The sequence below is a fragment of the Delphinapterus leucas genome, chromosome 2 (genome assembly GCF_059928025.1).
Source record: "Delphinapterus leucas isolate spDelLeu-1000000601 "Yukka" chromosome 2, BTC_Dleu_Yukka2, whole genome shotgun sequence".
Taxonomy (NCBI): Eukaryota; Metazoa; Chordata; class Mammalia; order Artiodactyla; family Monodontidae; genus Delphinapterus; species Delphinapterus leucas.
Window position 1 is genome coordinate 118,016,295 of NC_143130.1, and position 22,036 is coordinate 118,038,330.

A 22,036-nucleotide genomic window follows, 5' to 3' on the forward strand; every position below is an offset into this window, starting at 1 on the left:
ACTTGTTATTAAAGAGTGAAGAATATTAAGAATCAGATAATTTACTATTAAAATGTAATTATATTTTAGAATTCTCTTTTGAATATTTAAATGCTTTTTTTTTTCTTTTTGGCCACATGGCTTGTGGCTTATGGCTTATGGGATCCTAGTTCGCTGACCAGGTATCGAACCTGTGCCCCCTGCAGTGGAAGCACGGAGTCCTAACCACTGGACCACTAGGGAATTCCCTTAAATGCTATTAAGTAAAACTTTCTAAGAAATTTGGTTATTGGCATATGAAATTATTACAAATTTACCAACGGTTACAGATATGAACATATTCATGTAAAGAAGCCAGGGAATTGATCATCTCAGAGTATATGAAAAAGAAATGAAAGCAAAGAGGGATAACTTTCCAAACAAATGAACCTAGTTAATTATTTATTTATTTTTGGCTGCGTTGGGTCTTCGTTGCTGCACACAGGCTTTCTCTAGTTGCGGTGAGTGGGGGCTACTCTTTGTTGTGGTGCACGGGCTTCTCATTGTGGTGGCTTCTCTTGTTGCACAGCACAGGCTCTAGGCACGTGGGCTTCAGTAGTTGTGGCACGAGGGCTCAGTAGTTGTGGCTCGCGGGCCCTAGGGTGCAGGCTCAGTAGTTGTGGCGCACGGGCTTAGTTGCTCCGCGGCATGTGGGATCTTCCCAGACCAGGGCTCGAACCCGTGTCCCCTGCATTGGCAGGCGGGTCCTTAATCACTGCACCACCAGGAAGTCCCCAAATGAACCTCGTTAAAATCCTCAGGATTTTAGATGAGAAAATTGAGGGATGGTTCTGTCTCCTGACTCCCCAAAAGCCCTACAGAGGATACGTGACTTCCTTCTGCATCCTAAAAAGGAACAGCTACTCCTCCAAAACTGAGGCCCCTACGTTTTCCATACCTAGGAAATAGCATTTATTTTATTTTTAAAAAATTTTCAGGGTTGTGGGCATATTCCAAACTTTCTTTTCTCTTTTTAATGAGAATCCCTGCCATAGAATGTTACTGTTACTGATGGGAGGTATCTTACTCCTCAAGGGTTTGGGTAGAAAAAGATGCAAATCACTGCTATAGAGACTCAGGTACAATAAAACATTGGTTCCTATGGTCTATTTATCACATGTAGAAGTCCAATTCTGATTTGTAAAAAATTCCAGAAATTCAGAATATTTGAAAAATATTTTTTTAAAAAAGTATCATTTTATTTGTACACTTAAGTTGTACATAGAAACTTAAAATACAGTTCTGTAAAACTGAAAGAACTGCCAGGGAAAAGGGAGGGTGCTACCTTTTATTGACTGATCATTAAGGAAGTTAGAGAAATAAAACAAAAACACAATAAAATGTTTAAAAAATTAAAGAACATTTTCCAGGTACAAATTTTATAAATACAAAACAAATTCACAAATTACTTTGAATGCTAAATAAATATCTAGTTAATAAACTCAGACTCAATACCTCCAGCCAGCACTGGTACAGCACTTCAAGGAATAAAGCTGGATTCATTCATGTATAGTGTTGAAAGAATCTGCTTATTAAACAATTCTTAGACGTATACACTTTTTTCTAAACTGTGCTATCATGGAAGATTTATCTGTGTAGATAAATCTCCCTTAATACCACACTTCTAAAAAAAAGTCAATGACAAAATAAATCACGGGTGAAAAAATATTTTTTGAGATACTGGGACACATGAATGATCTCCAAATGCACAAAAAACTCTGTAAACCAGTACTGTAGCCAATACATCTATCCAATTTATTAGATACTGAACAAAACTGTAGCAAAGGAAATCTTTCCTACATTCTCCTGAGTGCTTAATATTAAAGTTGAGAATATAGTGCAGGCCACACTTCAATGTGGTCAATCAGTTGTTATTGCTTTATACATATATGTCTGCTTTAGAGCATGATTTAATGTTCCATTTTCATGAACAATTTGTTTTCTTCAAATATATCCTTTCGAAAGACAGAATCAGATTCGTGACTTTTTTGCAGCTGGTGGTGTGCTAACTTGATCCACATTCCCAGGTGTGACGGTGAGTCCAAGTTTTTGAGCCTGAATATGAAAAAATGCTTGCAGCCTAGTTCCAGCTTTTGCTTCACTTGTGTTACGAGGGTTGTACTCAAAGCAGTTCGAAAACATTAACTCAATATCATCGATAAACTCAGCTAGAATGAAAAAACCAAATGAGATAAGAATGAAAGTAAATTATAAATACAATCTTTGTATATCTGGAAATGTCATTAAGAAAACAGAAGTCCACATTTTTCTTTAGAAATTGAAGACTCTGAAACAAGCTGGCAGAACTGAAGCTTAAAATTGTTTATAAATACTTTATAAAATGGTTTCATTGAAATTATACAATTATTTAATTAGGGGTATTTTATATAACTAAAAAGAACATCTATTAAGATGAGATTCTATAAAATATCTTTAACTCAATTCAATCCCCATCCATCTTTCATTTCCATATATGCATACATAGCATTTTAGGGATTTCTTGGGATGCCATCTACACAATTACGTTAATATACATCATTTAAATAAAAAGAAAAACAGCCTTTACCTCCTTAAAGGAAAATAATTATCAGAGAAAAACATAAATTACTCACATGCTAGTTTATATTCACATTTGTTCACTTTTTCACGAATTATATTTAAGGCAATGGGCTTTTTGATGATGTCATAATAGTCTGGGACCTGTAAAATAATTCAAATATTATCTCTCCTATAGAAAATTTATTGAAGATAAGTAGTCAAATACATGCAAGTTTTGCCCTTAAAAGCAACTGAATATTAACTTCTGAATACTATTATTCCATTAAAATTACATAATACATTTCAGTCATTGTAATGTTGTAAAAGCTTATTTGATACTATAAAAAATGTTAACAATGTATTGTGAAAAAACAGATTATGGGTTTGCTTGTGTGTTCTCTTCCTTTCTCTGACTCTCTCTATATAGATACATAAATGTATTTATAAAGAAATTTCTGTAATGACCATGACTGCATTTGTAATAAAGAATAAAACACAGGTAACAAAACTTAATTCAGCACAAAACTACTCAGGAAAAATAAGTTGCAGTCCAACTGAGAGTTAATTTTTTATTTTTGTTAAATATTTATTTAGTTTTGGCAGCGTCGAGTCTTAGTTGCGGCGCGTGGGCTTTCCTCTAGTTGCCCCACGTGGGCTTAGTTGCCCCGTGGCATGTGGGATCTTAGTTCCCCGTCCAGGGATGGAACCTGTGTCCCCTGTGTTGGAAGGTGGATTCTTAACCACTGGACCACCAGGGAAGTCCCAGACAGTTAATTTTTATAAGACACTATTCAATGTTAATTAATCTTTCATATTCTGGTTCTAGAATTTTGATGATGTCACTTTTTCATTCAGAAATCTTCACCTGATACTGACAAGTGAGGCCCTTTACAATCTAGTTGTGTCTGAGCCCCTCTAACACACCCTCTGCTCCATTCAAACCATCCATCATTCCCATATTGTCATTTCTAGGTCTTAACTTGTTGTTCCCTCTTCCTAAAATGCCCTCATTCCATTTCTCACTGTTGAAATCCCATCTTTCTTCAGTGACCAAATCAAATAGTTCTTCCATAAAAAAACTTTCTAATTCCTGCTATTCCTTCCCCCTGAAATGCTCAAATCAATTCCTTCTCTTCTCTACTTCTGAAAGACCATTAAACTTCTGGTATAACTAACACTGTCCTACCTCTGCTATGGCACATCATATTCTGTCATACCGATATAAAAATAACAGCTCAAATCCCTTAGTTAGGTTAGGCTATCTCTGTTATTCAAGAGTACCCATCTTTTACATCAGTGTTTCTCAAAATGCTGTCCCTGGACCAGCACCATCAGCTTCATCTGGGGACTTGTCAGTAACGCAAATGGCTGGGCATCATCCCAGACCTAGTGAAACAGACTGGGGTGGGGCCCAGTCAGCTGTGTTTTAACAAGCCCTCCATTGGTTGTGGTGTACGCTAAAGTTTAAGAAACACTGTTTTACATAATAGAAATGCCAATAATGGTACTCAGTTGAATCAACTCTATTCATATTCATTACACAGAATAAAAAGTGAGGTTATTTCAACACAAGGTCATCATTTATAAGAATCAGTCACAGGGGCTTCCCTGGTGGTGCAGTGGTTAAGAATCCACCTGCCAATGCAGGGGACATGGGTTCAAGCCCTGGTCTGGGAAGATCCCACATGCCGTGGAGCAACTAAGCCCGTGCGCCACAACTGCTGAGCCTGCGCTCTAGGGCCCGCGAGCCACAACCACTGAGCCCACGTGCCACAACTACTGAAGCCAGCGTGCCTAGAGCCCATGCTCCGCAACGAGAAGTCACCGCAGTGAGAAGCCCGTGCACCACAACAAAGAGTGGCCCCCTCTTGACGTAACTAGAGAGAGCCCACGTGCATCAATGAAGACCCAACGCAGCCAAAGATAAATAAATAAATAAATAAATTAAAAAAAAAAAAAAAAGCATCAGTCACAGGACTAGAAGGGACTGAGGAGACTATGCTAGCTCCATTTTTTTCAATATAGGAACAAATGTTCCAAGATTTGTTTTGTTTTTTAAGTAGACAGTGACTAAACAAGTATTTTGACTACCTTAAAGTTGCCATGCAGACTAAATCAGATAATACACATGAATACATTTTATAAAGTCTAGTAGTATTACCTGGATTTTAGAAACGAGTTTCAAAAAAGGCCAGCTGTCATCATGCCGTACCAATTCCACAACAAGTTGTTCAAAAGCGGACAATTCATGAACTCCTCCCTGTCGACCTGAACTCCTTCGATTAGGTGTCACAGGAGATGATTCTGAATAAATAATTATGTTAACTTTAGGTGATGACAAAACAAAATATTTGATCACCATAAGCTAATCAGGACATATAAATACAAACTAAATTCAAACAGAAAATCGACACTCTACACACTGAGATGTTAAGCTGACTTACATTCTGAGAGATAGGTAAATCTGGACCAAGTATTCGTTATTTCCTTTCGATCTTAAAAATTTCCAGTTGAAATAAACACTCATTGGGAACAGATTGTAAAAAGAGTGTAATACAAAAGGAAATTCTAGAACACAAAGTTTGTGGGTTATTACTCCATTTTATTAAAAATATGTTTTTAACTACAATAAAATGAAATCCTCTGGTATTTCCTGAAATACAACCTTAGGAAAATAACCTCTTTAGATTTAGAAACTTGGCCTCTTTATAAATTACCTTGCATAATAGAAAATATTTCTCAATGATGAAATAAAAATTATTCTTATAAATCTAATTTTATATGGAGAATTTTCTTAAAGCAAAATGCTTTCTCATAAAATGTAAGGTATATAATGAGATCTAAGGTGAATGAATTAGTAGAAAATAGTAGTATAGTCCACATATAGATCTAGGTGTTTAAACTCTCTGCTTAAATGTTAATCCACACATTTCCCCCTTTATTTGTCCTTAGAACCAGGTTAGTAAGTTCACAAATCAATTAAAAACAACATTTTCTTCAGCAGTTTTTTTTTTTCTTTCTTGAAACAAAAATGCTTCAGGTGTACTATTTTCCAAATAGCTTGGGGTTCAGGATTGGGGAAGAGCAAAACACATAAGGGGATAGGAAAAGCTAAATTAGATCTCGGTGCAAAGTTACCTGATGCTACCCCCACCCCACTGCCAAACCTGACGACCTGGCGACTGCATCATGTTCCATTCTTCCACCAGTGAATTCCTTAATCCTGTCATGGGTTTGAATAATGCAATACAAGCTATCTAAAATTCTTCAAAGAACAGTAGTAGCATTTTTTATGTTTAACTTCGTTTTTGAAATATCAAAATTTTACTACTACTGACATTAAAGAAAAAAGAGGATAGGATTAGAGATAAATGGGTAAAGAGATTATTACATGGATAAATATTACCAACAACTTATGTAATATAAATATATGTAATATATAAACAATTTATATAATATATATATATATAAATATTAAAACAACAATTATCAGAATCAAAAAGACAGCTGGTGATCACTCCCTAACAATATTACTGTTCCCAACTCTCCCTGCCCCGAAATTCAGTATGTCAGGTGGGAACCTTATCAAATTACCTAATGTAGCTTGTCTAGGTGATGATGAGTACATGTGTTTTGAAGGAAGCAAAGGTGGAAGAGAATGAAACGTATTATAATGTGGTACACTGAGGCTGTTCAAGTATTGGCCAAATCTCTCCATTAAACACAGAACACTGTTTGCAAATTTCTTACAACTACCCTACTACACTAGTAGAAACACTAGTACTGTAGTTTACCTTTATTCCAAATACCTGCCCCTTCCTTGAACATTATGCTTCAGGTCAGGTTGCCCCCTAATAACTCTGTATAGTGGACAGCCTTTCAAAAATGATACAAAGTATCTCAACATTCAATCTTTCCAAATTACTCAATTTTCTTAGGTAAGAATAGCTTAAATTAGACTTCTTCATACCTGTAGATTGTCTTTTCCTGCCTCTTCTCTTGGATTCACTATCTTGGAGAGAAAGTTTTGAAGCAACATTTAGAGATCTTGACCGCTCACTTGACTTTGTGGCAATGACTCTGAAGTTAGGGAAGCTGGGACTATTTTCTGGTGTATTATTAGCACTTTTCCTGCCTCTGCGTTTTCTACGAGGACTAAGTAGTTCCATGAATACATCTGCTTGCAGTGGGCCATGACTCTGGCGAGTAGAACGACTGGCAATTCTTAAAGATTTAGTTTCTGTAGGAGGAGCAGATTTTATCTTTCTTAGGCTTCTACCAGTAGCTTTAGAAGAAACAGTTGTTTTCGGTGTATTCTGCTGACTCCTTGAAGTATATCTTCCAGGATCTTGTCGTTGGCCACGACTTGAGAAAGAAGAACTAAGTCTCCCTCTTGTTTTAATTGGTAATCTAACTTGTGGTCTTCCTCGTTTTGGTGGACTATAAATAGTGTTAGAAAACAATTATTGTACAGAGCAATGATGAACATATGATTACTTCTATCCCCCTTGTTCTACTATCCAGCCAATGAGTTCTACATACATAACTTTTGTGTTACTGAGACTTATCCTGTACTCAGTTCTTTAAACTTAGAATCAACAAACTCTTCATGGAAATCTAAAATGTGCTTTCATATATATCTTTGTAATGCAAAGACAAAGAATGTCTAATGTTTAATAATTTCTTGGTAACTCCAGGACATCATCATGAAAATCAGATCCTAGGTTGTGATAAACTGTAATAAAATCCTCAGGAGAGCCGAATAAATGGACTTAACCATGTTGAAAAACTTAAAATGCAAATCTTTTGTCTCCTTATGCTACAGAAGACTGTCACTTTTCATTACTATTGATACTGAGGTAACCTACAGTTTTGGCCAATGGATCCCACAAAAGTAGGCCTTAAACCTACCGTTCCTCAACACTAAGCCAGGGATCTCTTTGCCATCTTTTGATTCTTACTGTAAGATACAAAACTAGATTCAACCCTTTAATTGCCTTTAAGTTATAGACAAGAATGATACAACCCCAATAAGCCTCCTTATATCCATCTCCCCCCATACCTGAACTTCCAGTTTACTTAAAATATTTCCAAAAATTCTCCAAGTTCTTTATCATCTTTATGCTTAACACAATACTGCCATTACAAGCTACAGGGAAAATGGCTCCTGCTAGTTGGAGCTATTGAGCAACTTGTTTAAAGTAGAGGGGGTGGCCCTCTACTCATCCTCCTCAGTCTCTGACCTATTTGTACTGTGTTGGTTCTAGGTTGCCCCTGCTTCACATTCATTTTCTTGATTCCCACAAGAATGGAGTTCAAATGTTAAAAACAAGGGACAAATAAAGGGAGACTGCCCCAGTGCTGCCACGGCGGGAATAACCAAAGCCATTCATTAGGCCTGGGTGACACAGCTTGCTAAGCTGCAGAATACTTGGCTATACAGTAGTATAGAAGTTGTTTCCAGGTGCTGATGCGGTAGGAGTATAAAAATACACTGTGCTTCCTGGCATTTCTCTCTCTCTCTCTGTAGACTGCCAAGATCACCAATATTTGGGTATAACTCCTTGAGAAAAGCAAAAGAGGCATCAGGAGCTGCATTCATCTCTATCTCATGAATATCCTCTGGACTGCTTATTTGCTGCTTTCAGCAAAAAATTAAGTAATATCAACCTCGATGTGGCTCTGAATTGACATCCTAACCAAACTTACACTTGATTTTATGATCTGGCTAAGTTCACAAAGCGACTATACTCCCTTGGGAATAATTTCATATGTTTATAATACATAAAAAGCAAGGGGAGGGCTAGTCCCTGGTGGCGCAGTGGTTGAGAGTCCGCCTGCCGATGCAGGGGACACGGGTTTGTGCCCCGGTCCGTGAGCCATGGCCGCTGAGCCTGCGCGTCCGGAGCCTGTGCTCCGCAACGGGAGAGGCCACAACAGTGAGAGGCCCGCATACCGCCAAAAAAAAAAAAAAAAATGCAAGGGGAACTTTATGACACTATATTGCACACTAGTTTTTTGTTTTTAAATTATGGGCCCCAACCATTCCATTTGCATTTGAAAAGTCAAGAGACTGTCTAGTTAAAGACTCGAACTCTCATTTTATTGCATGGTAGGACTTACCTGACGTCCTCCTCTTCTTGAGAATCATCTTCATCTTGTTCTACCTCATACTCTTCCTCCTCGCTTGGACCCTCTTCTTCATCATCATCAACTTCATCATCCTCACCTTCCACACTGCCTTCCACCTCGTCATCACTTTCCAAGGATGGTCTCTGTCTAGAGGAGAGTCTTCTAGAGCGTTGCTTTGGCCGACACTCTGGACAAAACCAATCTCCTTCAGGCACAGTCTGATAAATCAAATAAATGATCATTAATCATCTGTCACGCAAAATCTCCGTGTCTCAAGTCTAACCTGAGAAGCGGCAGAAGAAAAAAATACCTTGAGCTTTGGTCGAACACAGTAGGTATGATGACCCCGATCACAGCCATCACAAAGTACCATGTTTTCAGCATCGCCCTTCTTTCGGCATATCTTGCAACGGGCGTTTAGTATAGACTTAGACCATATTACACTACGATCCAAGGTGGAGAGATGAAGAAAGACTTGGGATAGACTGGCAGAAGAAAGGAGAGACTCTCTCCAACGGTCCAGGACTGTTTTATAAGAACGCCCACTGTCACTGGCATCTTAAATGAAAAGGGAAAGTGATTAAACTTCCTAGGCAAACCCTAGATATCTCCTAGAACTATTTTCTTAGTAGTGTAAATAGGTTGGAATTCACAGTTCTTCTCTCCTAATACTTCACAAAAAGACCACGTTGACATTAAAAACAAAACCTCGTGTTAAAGAAAATTTGCTGAGCCACATCTTATTTATGACATAAGGAATTACTTAAATCTGTAAAACAAATACTGGGGGATTTCAACAGTTAAAAGAGAAAAATAACTTAGGCAATGTGTTCTCAATCTAGTAATCTAGTTCTTCGTATCAAATCTTGACGTAATTTAGAAAGCTCGCTATATATGATTACAAGTCAGCTACTATTCATTTGAATCAAGAATGTTACTGCCTCATTTCAGATAACAGATGGACTGCTCTCTAAGTATAAATCACATTTAAGGTTTCTTTTGGGGATAATGAAAATGTTCTGAAATTAGATAGTGGTGGATGGCTGTACAACTGTGAATATACTAAAAACCACTGAACTGTATAATTTAAAAGGGTGAATTTTATATATGCGAAATATATCTCAACATAACTTATTAAAAATATCAATTATGTATAAATGCCAACTATATTGTCTTCTATACCTTAGAAAATATTATTATTATTTTTGTGGTACGCGGGCCTCTCACTGTTGTGGCCTCTCCTGTTGCGGAGCACAGGCTCCGGATGCGCAGGCTCAGAGGCCATGGCTCACGGGCCCAGCCGCTCCGCGGCATGTGGTATCTTCCCGGACCGGGGCACGAACCCGTGTCCCCTGCATCGGCAGGTGGACTCTCAACCACTGCGCCACCAGGGAAGCCCAAGAAAATATTATTTTTAAAATAAGGTGAATTAAAAAAAAAGTTAATACCCCCTTAAAAAGAACTTTCAGCACCAATTTTTATACAGAAACATTTGAACCTATTAAGTCATTTAGGAGATGTTCAAGATGGCGGAAGAGTAAGACGTGGAGGTCACCTTCCTCCCCACAGATACATCAGAAATACATCTACACGTGGAACAACTCCTACAGAACACCTACTGAACGCTGGCAGAAGACCTCAGACCTCCCAAAAAGCAAGAAACTCCCCACGTACCTGGGTAGGGCAAAAGAATAAACAGAGACAAAAGGATAGGGACGGGACCTGCACCAGTGGGAGGGAGCTGTGAAGGAGGTAAGGTTTCCACACACTAGGAAGCCCCTTTGCGGGCAGAGACTGCAGGGGACGGAGTGGGGAAGCTTCATAGCCGTGGAGGAGAGCGCAGCCACAGGGGTGCAGAGGGCAAAGTGGAGAGATTCCCGCACAGAGGATCGGTGCCGACCAGCACTCACCAGCCCGAGAGGCTTGTCTGCTCATCCGCCGGGGTGGGCAGGGGCTGGGAGCTGAGGCTCGGGCTTCGGTCAGATCCCGGGGAGAGGACTGGGGTTGGCTGCGTGAACACAGCCTGAAGGGGGCTAGTGAGCCACAGCTAGCCGGGACGGAGTCTGGGAAAAAGTCTGGAGCTGCCAGAGAGGCAAGAGACCATTGTTTTGGGGTGCCGAGGAGAGGGGAATCAGAGCATTGCCTAAATGAGCTCCAGAGACAGGCGCGAGCCGCAGCTATCAGTGCGGACCCCAGAGACGGGCATGAGACACTAAGGCAGCTGCTGCAGCCACCAAGAAGCCTGTGTGCGAGCACAGGTCACTATCCACACCTCCCCTCCCGGGAGCCCATGCAGCCCACCACTGCCAGGGTCCCGTGATCCAGGGACAACCTCCCCGGGAGAACACACGGCGCGCCTCAGGCTGTTGCAACGTCACGCCGGCCTCTGCCGCCGCAGGCTCGCCCCGCATTCTGCACCCCTCCCTCCCACTGGCCTGAGTGAGCCAGAGCCCCCGAATCAGCTGCTACTTTAACCCCTTCCTGTCTGAGTGAAGAACAGACGTCCTCAGGCGACCTACATGCAGAGGCGGGGCCAAATCCAAAGCTGAATCCCGGGAGCTGTGCAAACAAAGAAGAGAAAGGGAAATCTCTCCCAGCAGCCTCAGGAGCAGCGGATTAAATCTCCACAGTCAACCTGATGTACCCTCCATCTGTGGAATACCTAAATAGACAATGAATCATCCCAAATTGAGGAGGTGGATTTTGGGAGCAACGATATATATATATTTTCCCTTCTTCTCTTTTTGTGAGTGTGTATGTGTATGCTTCTATGCTTTGTCATGTGATTTTGTCTGTACAGCTTTGCTTTTACCATTTGTCCTAGGGTTCTGTCTGTCCGTAGTTTTTTATCTCTTAGTATAGTTTGTAGCACTGTTATCTTGGTGGATTTGTTTTTTGGTTTGGTTGCTCTCTTCTTTCTTTTCTTTTCTTAATTACTTTTAATTTTTCTTCATTTTTAATAATTATTTTTTATTTTAATAACTTTATTTTATTTTACTTTTTTCTTCCTTTCTTTCTTTCTTTTTACCCCCTTTTCTTCTGAGCCTTGTGGCTGACAGGCTCTCGGTGCTCCGGCCAGGAGTCAGGCCTGTGTCTCTGAGGTGGGAGAGCCGAGTTCAGGACATTGGTCCACAAGAGACTTCCCAGCTCCTCGTAATATCAAACGGTGAAAATATCCCAGAGATCTCCACCTCAATGCTAAGACCCAGCTTCACTCAACAACCAGCAAGCTACAGTGCTGGACACCCTATGCCAAACAACTAGCAAGACAGGAACACAACCCCACCCATTAGCACAGAGGCTGCCTAAAATCATAATAAGGTCACAGACACCCCAAACATACCACTGGACGTGGTCCTGCCCACCAGAAAGACAAGCTCCAGCCTCATTCACCAGAACACAGGCACTAGTCCCCTCCACCAGGAAGCATACACAACCCACTGAACCAACCTTAGCCACTGGGGACACACCAACAACAACAGGAACTACGAACCTGCAGCCTGCAAAAAGGAGACCCCAAACACAGTAAGATAAGCAAAATGAGAAGACAGAGAAACACACAGCAGATGAAGAAGCAAGGCAAAAACTCACCAGACCTAACAAATGAAGAGGAAATAGGCAGTCTACCTGAAAAAAAAAAAAATCAGAGTAATGATAGTAAAGATGATCCAAAATCCTGGAAATAGAATGGAGAAAATACAACGTTTAACAAGGACCTAGAAAAATTAAAGAGCAAACAAACAATGATGAACAATGCAATAAATGAAATTAAAAATTCTGTAGAAGGAATCAATAGTAGAATAACTGAGGCAGAAGAATGGACAAGTGACCTGGAAGATAAAATATTGAAAATAACTATTGCAGAGCAGAATAAAGAAAAAAGAACGAAAAGAATTGAGGACAGTCTCAGGGACAACATTAAACACACCAACATTCGAATTATAGGGGTTCCAGAAGAAGAAGAGAAAAAAAAAGGGACTGACAAAATATTTGAAGAGATTATAACTTGAAAACTTCCCTAATATGGGAAAGGAAATAGCCAATCAAGTCCAGGAAGCACAGAGAGTCCCATACAGGATAAGTCCAAGGAGAAACAAGTCACATATTAATCAAACTATCAAAAGTTAAATACAAAGAAAAAATATTAAAAGCAGCAAGGGAAAAACAACAAATAACACACAAGGGAATCCCCATAAGGTTAACAGCTGATCTTTCAGCAGAGACTCTGCAAGCCAGAAGGGAGTGGCAGGGCATATTTAAAGTGATGAAAGGGAACAGCCTACAACCAAGATTACTCTACCCAGTAAGGATCTCATTCAGATTTGACGGAGAAATTAAAACCTTTACAAACAATCAAAAGCTAAGAGAATTCAGCACCACCAAACCAGCTTTACAACAAATGCTAAAGGAACTTCTCTAGGCAGGAAACACAAGAGAAGGAAAAGACCTACAATAACAAACCCAAAACAATTAATAAAATGTTAATAGGCACATACATATTGATAATTACCTTAAATGTAAATGGATTAAATGCTCCAACCAAAAGACACAGATTGGCTGAATGGATACAAAAACAAGACCCACATATATGCTGTCTACAAGAGACCCACTTCAGACCTAGGGACACATACAGACCGCAAGTGAGGGGATGGAAACAGATATTCCATGCAAAGGGAAATCAAAAGAAAGCTGGAGTAGCTATTCTCGTATCAGACAAAATAGACTTTAAAATAAAGACTATTACAAGAGACAAAGAAGGACACTACATAATGATCAAGGGATCAATCCAAGAAGGAGAAATAACAATTGTAAATATTTATGAACCCAACATAGGATCCCCTCAATACATAAGGCAAATGCTAACAGCCATAAAAAGGGGATATCAACAGTAACACAATCAAATAGGGGACTTTAACACCCCACTTTCACCAATGGACAGATCATCCAAAATGAAAATAAATAAGGAAACACAAGCTTTAAAAGACACATTAAACAAGATGGACTTAATTGATATATATAGGACATTCCATCCAAAAACAACAGAATACACTTTCTTCTCAAGTGCTCATGGAACATTCTCCAGGGTAAATCATATCTTGGGTCACAAATCAAGCCTTGGTAAATTTAAGAAAATTGAAATCGTATCAAGTATCTTTTCTGACCACAATGCTATGAGACTAGATATCAATTACAGGAAAAAATCTGTAAAAAATACAAACACATAGAGGCTAAAAAATACACTACTTAATAACCAAGAGATCACTGAAGAAATCAAAAAGGAAATCAAAAAATACCTAGAAACAAATGACAATGAAAACACGACAACCCAAAGCCTATGGGATGCAGCAAAAGCAGTTCTAAGAGGGAAGTTTATAGCAATACAATCCTACCTGAAGAGACAAGAAACATCTCAAATAAACAACCTAACCCTACACCTAAAGCAATCAGAGAAAGAAGACCAAAAAACCCCCAAAGTTAGCAGAAGGAAAGAAATCATAAATATCAGAAATAAATGAAAAAGAAATGAAGGAAACGAGAGCAAAGATCAATAAAACTAAAAGCTGGGTCTTTGAGAAGATAAACAAAATTGACAAAACACTAGCCAGACTGATCAAGAAAAAAAGGGATAAGACTCAAACCAATAGAATTAGAAATGAAAAAGGAGAAGTAACAACTGACACTGCAGAAATACAAAGGATCACGAGGGATTACTACAAGCAACTATATGCCAATAAAACGGACAACCTGGAAGAAATGGACAAATTCTTAGAAAAACACAACCTTCTGAGACTGAACCAGGAAGAAATAAAAATATAAACAGACCAGTGCTTCCCTGCTGGCCCAGCAGTTGAGAGTCCGCCTGCTGATGCAGGGGACAGGGGTTCATGCCCTGGTCTGGGAGGATCCCACATGCCGCGGAGTGGCTGGGCCCGTGAGCCATGGCCGCTGAGCCTGCGCGTTCGGAGCCTGTGCTCCACAGCGGGAGAGACCACAGTAGTGTGAGGCCCGCGTACCGCAAAAAAAAAAACAAAAACAAAAAGAAACAAAAATATATATATAAACAGACCAATCACAAGCACTGAAATTGAGACTGTGATTAAACATCTTCCAACAAACAAAAGCCCAGGGCCAGATGGCTTCACAGGTGAATTCTATCAAACTTTTAGAGAAGAGCTGACACCTATCCTTCTCAAACTCTTCCAAAATATAGCAGAGGGAGGAACCCTCCCAAAGTCATTCTACAAGACCACCATCACCCTGATACCAAAATCAGACAAAGATGTCACAAAGAAAGAAAACTACAGGCCAATATCACTGATGAACATAGATGCAAAAATCCTCAACAAAATATTAGCAAACAGAATCCAACAGCACATTAAAAGGATCATACACCATGATCAAGTGGGGTTTATCCCAGGAATGCAAGGATTCTTCAATATATGCAAAACAATCACTGGGATACACCATATTAACAAATTGAAGGAGAAAAGCCATTAAGATCATCTCAATAGATGCAGAAAAAGCTTCTGACAAAATTCACTACCCATTTATGATAAAAACCCTCGAGAAAGTAGGCATAGAGGGAAGACACCTCAACATAATAAAGGCCATATATGACAAACCCACAGCCAACATTGTTCTCAATGGTGAAAAACCGAAACCATTTCCACTAAGATCAGGAAGAAGAGAAGGTCGCCCACTCTCACCACTATTATTCAACACAGTTTTGGAAGTTTTAGCCACAGCAATCAGAGAAGAAAAAGAAATAAAAGGAATCCAAATCGGAAAAGAAAAAGTAAAACGGTCACTGTTTGCAGATGGCATGATACTATACATAGAGAATCCTAAAGATGCTACCAGAAAACTACTAGAGCTAATCAATGCAGCTGGTAAAGTAGCAGGATACAAAATTAATACACAGAAATCTCTTGCAGTCCTATACACTAATGATGAAAAATCTGAAAGAGAAATTAAGAAACACTCCCATTTACCACTGCAACAAAAAGAATAAAATATCTAGGAATAAACCTACCTAAGGAGGAGAAAGACTTGTACTCAGGAAACTATAAAACACTGATGAAAGAAATTAAAGATGATACAAACAGATGGAGAGATATACGACGTTCTTGGATTGGAAGAACCAACACTGTGAAAATGACTATACTACCGAAAGCAATCTACAGATTCAGTGCAGTCCCTATCAAACTACCAGTAGCATTTGTCACAGAACTAGAACAAAAAATTTCACAATTTGGATGGAAACACAGAAGACCCCGAATAGCCAAAGCAATCTTGAGAATGAAAAACGGAGCTGGAGGAATCAGGCTCTTGGACTTCAGACTATACTACAAAGCTACAGTAATCAAGACAGTATGGTACTGGCACAAAAACAGAAATATAGATCCATGGAACAGGATAGAAAGCCCAGAGATAAACCCACGCACATATGGTCACCTTATCTTTGATAAAGGAGGCAGGAATGTACAGTGGAGAAAGGACAGCCTCTTCAATAACTGGTGCTGGGAAAACTGGACAGGTACACGTAAAAGAATGAAATTAGAACACTCCCTAACACCATACACAAACGTAAACTGAAAGTGGATGAAATACCTAAATGTAAGGCCAGACTCTATGACATAAATCACAGCAAGATCCTTTCTGACCCACCTCCTAGAGAAATGGAAATAAAAACAAAAATAAACAAATGGGACCTAATGAAACTTACAAGCTTTTGTACAGCAAAGGAAACCATAAACAAGATGAAAAGACAACCCTCAGAATGGGAGAAAATATTTGCAAATGAACCAACTGACAAAGGATTAATCTCCAAAATATACAAGCAGCTCATGCAGCTCAATATCAGAAAAACAAAAAACCCAATCCAAAAATGGGCAGGAGACCTAAATAGACATTTCTCCAAAGAAGTTGTACAGACTGCCAACAAACACATGAAAGAATGCTCAACATTACTAATCATTAGAGAAATGCAAATCAAAACTACAATGAGGTATCACCTCACACCACTCAGAATGGCCATCATCAAAAAATCTACAAACAATAAATGCTGGAGAGGGTGTGGAGAAAAGGGAACCCTCTTGCACTGTTGGTGAGAATGTAAATTGATACAGCCACTATGGAGAACAGTATGGAGGTTCCTTAAAAAAGTAAAAATAGAACTACCATATTACCCAGCAATCCTACTACCGGGCATATACCCTGAGAAAACCATAATTCAGAAAGAGTCATGTACCACAATGCTCATTGCAGCTGTATTTACAATAGCCAGGAAATGGAAGCAACCTAAGTGTCCATTGACAGATGAATGGATAAGGACGATGTGGCACATACAGGCAATGGAATAATTACTCAGCCATAAAAGGAAACGAAATGGAGTTATTTGTAGTGAGATGAATGGACCTAGAGTCTGTCACACAGAGTGAAGTAAGTCAAAAAGAGAAAAACAAACACCGTATGCTAACACATATATATGGAATCTAAAAAAAGAAAAAAAACAAGGTTATGCATAACCTAGGGGCAAGACAGGAATAAAGACGCAGACATAGAGAATGGACTTGAGGACATGGGGAGGGGGAAGGGTAAGCTGGGACAAAGTGAGAGAGTGGCATGGACTTATATATACTACCAAATGTAAAACTGATAGGTAGCGGGAAGCAGCCACATAGCACAGGGAGATCAGCTCGGTGCTTTGTGACCACCTAGAGGGGTGGGATAGGGAGGGTGGAAGCGAGACACAAGAGGGAGTAGATATGGGAATATATGTATAGCTGATTCACTTTGCTATAAAGCAGAAACTAACACACCATTGTAAAGCAATTATACTCCAATAATGATGTTAACAAAAATAAAAAGCACCACCAAAAAAAGAAAAGTCATTTAATTGCCATTAATCTCGCCTGTCTATCATTGTACATTTGCTTGTGATATCCACCTTCGACTGATCTTCAATACTGCAACTACCTTAGTTTTCCTAAGACATTACACTTAATTATAAAGGGCCTACCACATCATGTCAAAATTCTGCAAGATACATGACTCCACACAAAGTTTGGTCCTATCACATCATATTTTCTATTATCCTCAAATAAAACCTCATGTACCGTGTCATAATAATTAAGAATTATTAAGAATTAATAATTAAGAATGTAGGCTATGGAGTCAGTCTGTCTTGAGGTTGAGTACTAGCTCCCCTATATGAGCCTGGGCAAGTTGCTTAACCCCTCTGTGCCTCAAGATATTGCTAATTAAAAGTATTTTACTAGGGACTTCCCGGGTGACACAGTGGTTCAGAATCTGCCTGCCAATGCAGGGGACACTGGTTTGATCCCTGGTCTGGGAAGATCCCACATGCCGCAGAGCAACTAAGCCCTGTGCCACAACTACTGAGCCTGTGCTCTAGAGCCTGCGAGCCACAACTACTGAACCCCGCGCACCTAGAGCCCGTGCTCTGCAACAAGAGAAGCCACTGCAATAAGAAGCCTGCGCACTGCAACGAAGAGTAGCCCCCGCTCGCTGCAACTAGAGAAAGCCCGCGTGCGGCAATGAAGACCCAATGCAGCCATAAATAAATAAAATTCTAAAAGTATTTTACTAATATAAAATAATGGTAGATTCATATAATCAAATATCACACTGGGAGATTGTATACTGTTAACTGCCACTATACATTAATCCATGTCACCATGCCATGTAAGCTTCTCTAGGAGATAAAACAATAACATCTCCTACTCCATAATTCTCCCTATGCTAGTAAAGGAAAAAAAAATGCTGTGAATAAATACTATATGTAGAATAAGTAAATATACATTCCATAGCTGTTAATTCGTTTAACTAATAACTAAGTATACTAAGGTTCAACGATGTCAATTTTTTATATACCAGCTTAAGAGTTTGATTAGCTGAGGTATGAAATGTAGAAAGAAAAATGTTAGGAAGATGATATTACCCCCAACGCCATTCTCTTCCAAAAAACCAAATCCAAGCTTTTTCCTTCAAAAGCTAAATATTTAAACCAGTATTCAGCAGTAAAGAAAGTAAAATCATAGTTCTTTAAAAATACAGAATTCTTTAAAAATTTACCATCTGTCACACTAGACTGATCTTCCTCTCTCTTTTTCTTGTCTTTTTTTTCTATCTCCCTTTTGATCTTTATTAATTTCTGTGCTACCTAACTTCAAATTGATAAAGTTAGTTTGACAATTTTTTTCCCTATAGCTTAAGGGTTTAACCATACGGATGACTTCATAAATGATTAAATTATCAACTTAAACAATTCTCACACGTTACCTAAAATCATTAACTGAAATAGGATTATGTTCCCCAAGCTAAAAAAGCCTAGTTTTATCAATGCGATTGGTCACTAGCATAAGAGGGACATACTAGAGAAGGTGGAACATAAGTAGAAATTTTATTTCTTACTTGCTTCCTCAAGAAACTGAAATAATTTCTGAAGCTAAACTGGGATAATTCCTACTATAGTTAATTTGCTATGTTGAAAAATTATCAAGAGAATGGAGGATTTTAATAAATATTCTATCTCAAACATTCATGAAGTGGAACCCCCTTTTCTCTTCCGGATTAAGGATATTCTTGATTACCTTGCTCCAAATAGTTAGACTATCTTAAAACTCTAGAGGTACCTCCATTTCCTGCGGTCTCATTCAAAACAGACTGTTCAAAGGCTTAAACATAAAGAGTTACAGACAACAGTTCTTCTACTAACTTTGAAGCAGCAATGGTAGATGGTAACATCCATATTACAAATGATCAACATCTGACTGTGACCAACATTTACAAAGTAAGGTAAGTTGAACTTGTCTTATTTCATTTATTTTTTTGAGATCCCAAATTAAAATTGTTTCTATGTCTCAGCTTGAAATGAATGTTCTAATGCTGCTGTATACAAACAAGCATAAGGAACACTATAGTTCTCTGCTCTTACAAAACCTATGAGATGTAAGTTGCAACATCTCTCAGTGTTAACTTTTTCCCTTTGTGTAAATATTTAATAAAATGTACTGAAGAAAAAGACAAACACACTAAATAATTAATTTGATCCCCCCAAACGTATAAATAACTTTAATTGACAGCAATTTCAGAAGTGGAAAAATCAGCAGAATTGCATTTTATCCCTCACCCCTTTAGGAATCACAGAATTAATGAGTAGTAGTAACACCTTACATTTATAAGAGCTCTATGACTTACAAATAACTTCTAATTGAAGTAACTGTAAATTCACATGTGTTTGACAGAAACAATACAGAGATCCCTTGTACATGTAATTTGATTTGAACACAGAAAATATTAAGAAATACTGAAGACAAAATAGCAGTGATACAACAAATACAAACTTGAATATCTTTATGATCATATGTATTTTATTTCTTACAAGTGCTACTTTTGATGTGAAAAGTGAGTTATTAAGCTCATGGTAGAATTATCAATTTATAAAAAATATAAAAATATGGATAGGTTTATTAGAACAATGAGATACTAGCCACAAATCCTTCAATTTAAAAATAACATTTTACAAATATATTGACGTTCCAAAATTGCTCTGTTAGCACCATCTATTTAAGAAAGCTTTGTTCTTACTACTCAACAAAGTAACATTCAAATCATTTTTAAAGGATTTTCATCTCCTCAAGTTGCTCTCTCAATGTGAGACCAAAAAGATATGGTTTAAAAAAATTGTTTCTTCTAGTACCCCACTATTGAGATACAAACTACCTCAATATGATGAATTATAAATTAATTCCATTTTTCAGAAAGACCACAGGAAAGTAGAGGCAGTTATGACATGAAAATTGATTTGGAACTTGACACATATATTTTTCCTAAAGACATAATGAGTATGTTCCTAGATTAGTCCCTAAAAGCATATTAATTTCACAATTGCTGAAACACATTCCTGATAGAATTATTTCTGTCATCCTAACCATAAATTACAGAGCATTTCCTCATCTGTGTACCCTTTAACACCTGGTATTTCTGATTTGGTACTTCGTACACAGTGCTCAGGTGAATGACCACATTATTAAACCATACCCCTAATGGGGGACATTTAAGTAGCTTCTTTGAGGTTCTGTTTTAAATAACAACAACAAATTTATGTATAGTCTTTGACTATTCAGGGTCTGGCTAGTCACAGGATTTGGTAATCTCTCTTCAGAAGAAAAGTTCATAAAAGAAGAGATTGACAGAAATAGTTAAATAGACATTCATTAAAATGAATGAATACCTAGAAAAAATTTTTTTAAAGTATTTAAGTATTATTAAAAAAAATAAATCTCACCTGAAAGAACTCATATTTTAAAATGAAAATGCAATCTTAAAATGTTCAAATTAGTCAATCAATTTTATTATGTCAGACAATAAAGTTCTATCAATTAAAGGGCAATTCAAAAGCATTTAAAATATAACTAATATTTTGAATTAAAAACAGATACTTACCAAGTGGAGCTTTGAGAAAACGCCGCTCAATGCCCTGCTCTATTTGAAAGAGTGCCATTGCAAGATAATGAACCACGTTGCTCACTGACTGCGGTGTACTTGCATTAGTTGAGACAGTACTTGGAGATTCTGTTTTTATGCCCAAAAGTCTACAATTAAAACAGTGAGGACAGCAATTATCTTATGCCCCATAGCACCACACATAAAGTTTTGTTAAGAGCAAGTCTTCAATCGAATCCACAAAATAAAGAATAGGCAATTAAGGAATACTTGAAAAATATTCCCAGTTTAAATGTGTCATATCTACAGCCACATATAACAAGGATCTCACACGCAGGGGTGCAGGTACAGTGACTCACAGTATTCTCTCTCCTCCCAGTAACTCAGAATATGATTGCTAAGGCTGGGCTAAGAATTCTTCCTCTGAAGCAAACTTGAATAAGTAGAGAGTACTGTACAAAGCAAGCTAGTTCCATCTTTCTGAGGATTTTTAAATTTCGGGTAAGGCATTTACTAATACAAATTATCTTTCAGCTTTCTTTCCTAAACCATAGTTCTTTCTGCTGATTTTCAAAAGTACATATATATATTTCAAACTATGATTACCTTCAAGGTCTTATATGTTGAAGAAATCTTGGAAACAGAATAAAAGAATAAAATTATATTTATATTTGTCATAAAAATTTCCCATCAAAGTATATATCTAATATTTTAACCCATGGTTGTATTTTCTTTTTCCATTTATCATTAATTTTCAGATTATTTCATACTTTTCTATGTTGTGCTATAAAGATCATATTCACACAAAAAAAATTGAAGAGTTTTATAGTACTTAAAAACACTATTAGGTGAAACTTGAATCCACTTATTCATCCAA

General features: G+C 38.0%; 1 protein-coding gene across 6 annotated transcripts in view; it reads right to left on the reverse strand.

The window, feature by feature from the left end:
• Positions 1-1,195: 1,195 nt before the first annotated feature.
• The window catches only part of BAZ1A (bromodomain adjacent to zinc finger domain 1A), a 94,323-nt gene continuing 73,482 nt past the window's right edge, over positions 1,196-22,036 (reverse strand). For 5 of the 6 annotated variants that reach the window (XM_089907593.1, XM_089907592.1, XM_089907594.1 and 2 more), the window contains 11 exons: positions 21,160-21,308; positions 12,280-12,315; positions 12,139-12,188; positions 11,208-11,247; positions 10,599-10,769; positions 8,999-9,246; positions 8,680-8,906; positions 6,527-6,996; positions 4,718-4,860; positions 2,631-2,718; positions 1,196-2,186 (listed from right to left, as the gene is read on the reverse strand). In XM_089907593.1, the coding sequence (XP_089763719.1) occupies positions 1,990-2,186; positions 2,631-2,718; positions 4,718-4,860; positions 6,527-6,996; positions 8,680-8,906; positions 8,999-9,246; positions 10,599-10,769; positions 11,208-11,247; positions 12,139-12,188; positions 12,280-12,315; positions 21,160-21,308 (1,819 nt within the window). In that variant the 3' untranslated portion in view covers positions 1,196-1,989. The remainder of the gene's footprint in view (positions 2,187-2,630; positions 2,719-4,717; positions 4,861-6,526; positions 6,997-8,679; positions 8,907-8,998; positions 9,247-10,598; positions 10,770-11,207; positions 11,248-12,138; positions 12,189-12,279; positions 12,316-21,159; positions 21,309-22,036) is intronic. The other variant, XM_022570733.3, reaches the window with a different exon arrangement.